This window comes from Talaromyces amestolkiae (assembly GCF_001896365.1).
Source record: "Talaromyces amestolkiae strain CIB chromosome Unknown scaffold2.1, whole genome shotgun sequence".
Lineage (NCBI taxonomy): Eukaryota > Fungi > Ascomycota > Eurotiomycetes > Eurotiales > Trichocomaceae > Talaromyces > Talaromyces amestolkiae.
The window spans coordinates 862,389-869,857 of record NW_024468038.1 but is presented as its reverse complement, the minus strand read 5'-3'; the positions used below and the strand labels follow the sequence as shown (position 1 = coordinate 869,857).

Genomic DNA, 7,469 nt, shown 5'->3' with positions numbered 1-7,469 from the left:
GAAATCTGCTGCAGGAAGGCTCCAGTCTGGGATTGATGGACTACTGGCGAGAACGATCCGGAAGGTGAGTTCTTGAAAGGCGTGTGCCTAGACTTACTCAAAGTGCTGTGGACACCTCAAGGCGGAAGATCCTGATTAGTCGGTAGTCTAATCCGCCTCTAAGTCTAACTTTTTTCTTTGACGTTTTAGAATCCTTGTGAGCTAATTCGTTTCAAACCATTTTACAACATGAGTGGAATTACGACCGAAAGCACCGACAGGAATAATGTTCAAGTAAATGTTTTTTACGTAAAGTTCCGGACGCAAGTGGCCTATTATTGGTGGTTTTCCATATGCTTCTAGTAGTTGGGGTCCAACTTGGGGATATAGACTATTATAAGACTAAAATCTATTTAGGAATTATCTTTTCTTGGTATAATAATATTATAATTAATAACGTTACATATATAATAAGGTTGACCCCGTTGATCTCCCCTAGTACGTTTTTATCCTGATGTAAATACGAACCATGTAGTTAATACTATGTATGGTACTTTACGAGGAGACCGTCTACTTGAACAAGTAAAGTCTCTATATGATTGAAAATGATAATAGCAAGTTATTGGCTTTCAAAAGTACGGCAGAATTACGTGATCCCTGTAAAGGAGTAAAGTAAAAAACGTACTAGGGAAATTACCGGGTCAACCATAGTATATCATTGTATTTACTCTCAAGCATGCAGGTTATTACTTTGATTGATCCTAAACACACAAGCTAGAGCTAATGAGGTAATAAATCCTGATTGTCTGAATACTCCACAAAATTGTCCACACGCTGATTCAGACAGGTTGCGTCTATCTGCAGAGGCAACCCAGAGAGCTGCAGGGATATGAATAATTGCCTCGTATAGAGTACGTGAATTGAAAGGAGTGGACCTAGGAGTATTATATCTTAAAGCGTATGCCTGCAGCAGTATTCTGTAAATCAATACTAAAAACTGCAGTAGCAAGTAGCTAGGAATATGCAACCTGCGTCGCCGCCACTGTACCTTGTCATATTATTCGTAATATCTCGGTGAGTCTGGTAAGCAGGCTTGAGCTAGCCTGTACATGATGAAATTGATGAGTATGTAATGTCAAGCTTCAGCTATATTATTATAAAGGTATAACTCTGATATAATTACCGCAAAGTAGAGTAGTATAGTGTATATACAATATATCAATCTAATATTTCTATTTTAAGCATAGTACTTTATCTTGTTCATATTATGATTTACGTTATATATCCTATAATACTGATGAATATCTTGTCTGATGTATAATATGATTTTGTCATTTTTGTCTAGAATGGTGCTGTTTTAAACGCGGGTCAGTGTGCTTCTACTTAGCCTGAATCTGATTAGTGTTTGCCAGCTGGAAAATAAAACTGCTTGTAGTACGTACTCAGTATACACAGTGGAACCTTATACGCATTACAATACATTACGGCTCGACCAGGCGGTCCGAGGCGAGTGGATATCCGAGAAGATGCCAAGAAATCCTAGAACATTTAGGCTAGGCCTGGAATAATCTGACCCCTGTAACATCTTTTCAGCACTGAGTCCTTGAGGAACTAACTACATTTTTCGTGACTAGAAATCGTGTATTGCGTAATTTGGTACGTTGGATCAAACTTATTTCTTTCATGACATCAGTTTTATTCTAGTACTACCTTGGCACTGTTTTGGACGAAAGCGAAGGGAACGTCAAATTTACTGTGAATATCTATACAGTGTATAACTTCACACAAACACACACACAGAAGGAGAGAGAGAAAAAAAGAGAGAGACAACGCATGAGGCTTACTTGGAAATGTCTTCTCGTCTAGAACTTGCAATTTCGAGATTTCAAAATTTTGAAATCGGGCCATTCTATGTCTTTTGTTGTGTCGTTTTTCTCTGTCTCTACTGGTGGAAGTCCACAAAGCTGGAGAATCCATCTGGATTGCCAGTTATTGGTCGAAGATGGTATGAGATAGGTTATGGTAAAGCCAGGGAGCGATTTCGGCATGATTGCTTAGGACTTGTTAGGTCCTGCTTGGAGAAGGTCAGTCGTGTCCCGATTCTAAGCTTCTGTCCTTCAAATTAAATCAATTTACACACGGCAGTACGGGGATGCTTTCTATCTCTATACTGATTCTAGGTATCGCTTAATTCTCTCTGGCAAGTATGTTGATATGCTCCGCAATGAGAAGCGCCTGGATTTCATTACAGCATTGGAGGATGTAAGCAAAATGTCAATCCGGAGAAATCAGAAGCTGACACGGAAATAGAAACTTGTCAACGGTGTTCCTGGTTTTGAGCCGATGGAATCAATGACAAGCAGTAAAAAGATCATACACGCCGTAACAAAGCATTCGCTCAATCGCCATTTGGGTAAGTGCCACCCTACCATGGCCAGCTTTGCTTTCCGGGTCTGACTTTGAAAAGGAACATTTATAGAACCGCTAGATGAGGAATCGAAGTACGCACTTGCTCAAGTCTGGACGGATGACCCTGGTAGCACCCCATAACCCTCAACGTTGACTCTATATTGAAGTTGAAGCTAAGGATCCTATCAGAATTCCACGAGGTTATGTTGAAAGATTCCGTCTGGAAGATATTTGGACGTATAATGTCTAGAACCTTTATAAACGATAAAGACTTTTATCGAAATCCAGAGTGGGTTAATGCAAGTTCGGAGTATGTCGAGCTATCAGCATTGGCGGGATACGAGCTTCGAGGGTATCCAAAATGGGCTAAGCGCTGGGTCGCACCTTTTCTACCTAATTGTCGGAAGCTTCAGTCCCTTTTCAAGCATATTAACAAACTCCTGGAGCCTTTGAAGGAAAAGCTAGATCAGGAACCACCGGGGGTTGATTCTACAGATCCGCTCAGTTTCCTATACCAAAAGACGGGAGGTCGGTTGGACGAGCTTGCGTCCATGTTGATTGCGCTCTGCTTAGTGTCATATGATGGAGGAGGTGAACTGTTCACTCATGTCCTTCACTCGGTTTTTACAAATAGTCAACTGGTCAATGACCTCCGTGCCGAGATTGTGACTGTGATTGGGAAAGAAGGGTTCAACAAGAATACCTTACAAAACCTAGTGCTCATGGACAGCGTGTTGAAGGAGGCCCAACGTATGCATCCTGAGTCTGTTCGTAAGTCACATCCACCCACATTCCTGAAGGCTTTTCTTAACTACCGATGTTAGTCATGATGCAACGAATCGCTGTGGAGGAGGTCGTTCTACCCGATGGACTCATTATACCCAAAGGGACTGCACTTTTCGTCTCCGCTTGCCACATTATCGATGCATCGGTCTGGCCTGATGGTGATAAATTTGACGGTTACCGATTCTACAATCTACGCCAGAAGGGAAAGCCATCTACATCCCAAGTATCATATAACTTTACATCGACATCTCCAGACCATTTTAGCTTTGGTCACGGATCCCAAGCATGCCCTGGAAGGTTTTTTGCATCGTATATGCAGAAAATACTGCTGTGTAATATTCTAATGAGATATGAAGTTTCGGTCACTATTCCTGATGAAGGCGCATGGTTTCAACGTGGGCAGACTCATGTGGCTCATCCGGGCCTTAAAGCCCGTGTTCGGCGACGGAAAGAAGAGATTGAGCTATGAGGAAAAATTCTATAATGGGAAAGAGCCATGTACTCTATCAATTAGCACAACCCGACGGGTTTAATGCCACTGCTTTTCATCTTGGGATCCGTCCATAGTCTGACCCCCTTTAACAAACTATTCTCTGCTTGATCGATTTTCGTGTCACAAATTGACTGCCACGCGCTTAATTCCGTAGGTTTAGCCTAGCCAAAGTCCATGTGGCTTATTGTGAAATTGGCCTACTACAGGGTAGCCTATCTCGAAGAAATTAAGCTTACAAGAGAAAAGGAAGAAGAAGCTCTTACACGCTCGCTTGCTACAGGTTTTATATGGTGCAAAAACCCCCGCGACGGTGCCTTATTAAGAGGTCGTGAAGCTCAAAGGAAAATCCCGCTGCTAGGGCTTAGCACAACGACGTAAGATCCGGAGCGGCACCATATCAGACCGAGCAACAAGCAAAATAATGCGTACGACCGTCACACTCATCTATTCCCACTGCCACCACTGATTGCTTGGTAGCAATTGTCAAGCCTCGCCGTTAACTGCGCCCAAATCCAAATATCAGACGCTCGACCCTATTCTGACTCTTAGTGGAAGCAACGCTTCGGTAAATCGAGGGTCGGGGGGGGNGGGGGGGGAGGTGTGGTACTGATGTTTCGAATTCGATGTTCACTAGTAGCTATGGCGGGSCTCCTTCMATTAGTAACTGCAATGTATATCTAGTATTATGACTTCGATTTTTTTTGTAAGCATAGAGGACCACATCTGTAGTGATTGATAGCTGTAAGGTATGACTCAAATGCAGCTGGTCGAAATGACAACCTTGAGAGCACCAAGAGACAAGGTCGGTTCACTATTTGATCCCATCTTCATTAGATAGCTACGGATGGTTGGTTAAATGACTTTTGTTTGACGCACGCCGCAGGCCTGGACGCCAATCTTGAGTGTGAAGAGAATTTGTAGGTGAGACTAAATGTGTTCTGGGAAGGCTATCTGCTGGACCATATACATGAAGTGAAGCAGGAGTGTATCCCCAGGCCATCAGGCACAGGAGGCCTTAGGGAACTATGCTATCAGAAGCTAACTACTGCAGTTCGGCTTCAATGATGCCTTTATGGTACCCATCAGGCAGCCAGAAGTTTATGACTCTTAGTCCTACTGACTCCAAAAGCTCCGTCCATCTCTGACGAGTCCGCTCAATTCCTGGGCACCACACCATAACAATCATATCAGTCAGTGTCTCCTTTAGCCTGGCATTTTGGTCAGGGATAATATAATCCTCAATCAAGATCTTTGAAAACCCTCTCTCCATGGCAGTTGTAATGTGCCTGAGTATAACCTGACAATTATAATCAGACCAATCATGCATAATGTGCTTAAAGTAGTAAGCGCGAGCACCTATGGTACCTGTTAGATAATTGGTGGACAGAACAAGGGCACCACAGACCTTTAACTGGCTGAGGCTCGAAAAAGCTATGCTTAATCCTTTGTATGCCACCGTCGAGATTTTGGATGTCGTCAATTACCGAAGGCAAATCTTCAAGTACGAGCTTCCCAGCTTCAACAGGGAATCTTTGCTTGAACCCCTCGAGGTCATGACCACGGCCTCCGCCGACGTCAACAAGCAACGGACGATCGGGCGATAACCTGTCTAGTAATCGCTCTTGAACGGGAAACCAATCTGCCCAGTGAGATGTGTCATCTCGGCCGCCTTCCATGAAGGTATTAAAACGGCCTAGAGCATCTGGATTCTTGGCTAACCAGTCCCAGCAAGAGTCGGTGGTGTTATAGGCATGTTGAAGTGGCCCTCCATTGGGATCCCCAGGATTCTTGTAGTTCGACTTTTGGAAGAATTCTGGTGTTTTCTGAATAATGGGTAAAAAGTCGACAAAACTAAGTCGATCATGTAAGATTAGAGTTGGTCGAGGTTTCTGGAGAACGGACATCATTGGAAAGTACTCACAGTGAGTCCATGGTTCCAATCGCTTTCCTCTCCGTCATCTTCCTCGACAGTTCGGTAGGCATATATTGACCAGAGCCCACTTCACTAGCAAAATCGTAGCAAACAAGAACACGCATAATACGTTCTACCAAAAAGGTTAATTTGTACAACGAGAAGGTTAAGTTGATGTGACAACCTACCAACAAGTTGAATATCTGCGTTTTTCGGTCCGGCCAGCTCTTTCCAAGAGACTGGGGACGTCCTGTCGGATAAAGTAGTGAAGATGTTCAGATCACTGGCAGTCTTCACAGCCATAAGAATGGCGGGCTATAGATCCCAGAGATTATCAGCAGCAGGCAGATAGATGGCTGAGATTTGATTCATACCGAAGCAAATAGTTTATAAATTGCATCTCCAGGGGTTTCCAGAGCTCTCACGAGGCTGATAGCACTTGCAAGCGCATCTTGTCGGGTCTGCTCAGTCTGAGTCGCTTGGTATGTATCAATGGATGCCACAGCCTTTGTAGTCAGGCTGGCAATATCGTGAGATTTCTGCCCCATAATGCTGGATACAGATAGAGTGGTCGAAGTGTGCACAATCCTGATGATTATTTAGAGGGTAGATAGAGGGCACATCAAGCAATTTGGCAGGATGAATTGACTTTTCAGACTCAATACAAAAGATCCGGTACTTCCGCTTCAGAGAATGTATTTATTAAGGGCGCAGCAACTACTACCTCTCTAGGAAGCAAATATGATAATCAATCTTGCAGCGCTAATAGATTCGACATTTGGAACATGTGGACTACGTCTGAAGAGGAAATCAGTCCTTGAAAATATACATTGTATCACTCGTCACGTATTATCTTGAAGAATTGGTATTGGCCTTACCTAATTCGGAAATAGACCTCCGCGAACCTATAGTTAGATGAGATGGGGGTCATCTCCATCTCGTCCAATTGTAAGGTGACAAAATTCTCGTGGGGGTTTCGGAGTGGGATCTATGGAAGAAATAGGTGTAGATCGCGGTGCTATATACAATTCATTAGTCATAGATTCTATACGGCTTCGTATATCGATCTGCATGGTACAGTAAGGCAGAAAGTAGGTTTAGTATGACTGCATATGAGGCGCATGTTCCTGGTCTCTATATGCATAGGATACTCAAATTGGTAAACACTACGTAAAGTTACATGGCACTACTCATGTTACGCAGGTCCCACACGTGTATGTAGTGTGGATGCAATGCCGGCCCGCCCCGCCGCCATAGAGTAGAGTTTGTCTAGACAGCCCTATATTCTAGGTTTTCTTGGCATCTATCCGGGCATCCGCCGCGCCCCGCATGGTCGAGCTGTAATGTAATAAATGGTATCTTAATGCGTACAAAGTTTTTGTGTTTCAGCTAGTAAATTACACTAAGATTTAGGCTGATTAAAACCTGCTGGGCCCAGTGGCCGAGCTGGGGTTATGGCAGTATTGCAGTTATGTTCTAGGCAAATCATGTTATGTGTCAGAGAAGATGTTTATTATATATTAATTTTGAAAGAACGTAATAAGAATCATATTATGAAGAATATATAGTAGTATACTAGAATGGAAATACAAGGTTACAAGCTTGAGGTATTATACACATGCTATACTACTAAGTGGATTAAACATAAAAAGAGGTTTAAAAAAAGACGCTATAAAGAAAGAAAGATTTAATTCTATCCTATAAGTGATATGATTTTCAACTAGATTACCACTATGCCAAGAAGAGATAGTTCCTAAATAGGTTTTAGTACTATACTGGCTTATTTTCCTGAATCCTGACTACTAGAAGCATATACCTTATGAGATTCTGCTGATTAGAAGCCACTTGCGTTGAAAGATACAGTTGGAATACTTCAGAAATTTACGTAAA

General features: G+C 42.8%; 2 protein-coding genes across 2 annotated transcripts; one reads left to right on the top strand and one right to left on the bottom strand.

Annotated features, from left to right (window-relative positions):
• Nucleotides 1-2,193: 2,193 nt before the first annotated feature.
• On the top strand, nt 2,194-3,643 carry BHQ10_001571 (uncharacterized protein; the record flags this gene model as incomplete). Its single annotated transcript, XM_040873622.1, has 5 exons — nt 2,194-2,241; nt 2,290-2,392; nt 2,447-2,515; nt 2,578-3,159; nt 3,213-3,643. 5 exons carry the CDS (start codon nt 2,194-2,196, stop codon nt 3,641-3,643), a joined length of 1,233 nt encoding a protein of 410 aa, XP_040730076.1.
• A 1,066-nt stretch (nt 3,644-4,709) lies between these two features.
• Nucleotides 4,710-6,127, bottom strand: BHQ10_001570 (uncharacterized protein; the record flags this gene model as incomplete). Its single annotated transcript, XM_040873621.1, has 5 exons — nt 4,710-5,023; nt 5,073-5,518; nt 5,589-5,712; nt 5,768-5,894; nt 5,954-6,127. The coding sequence occupies 5 exons, from the start codon at nt 6,125-6,127 to the stop codon at nt 4,710-4,712; spliced, it is 1,185 nt and encodes a 394-aa protein (XP_040730075.1).
• Nucleotides 6,128-7,469: the final 1,342 nt, after the last annotated feature.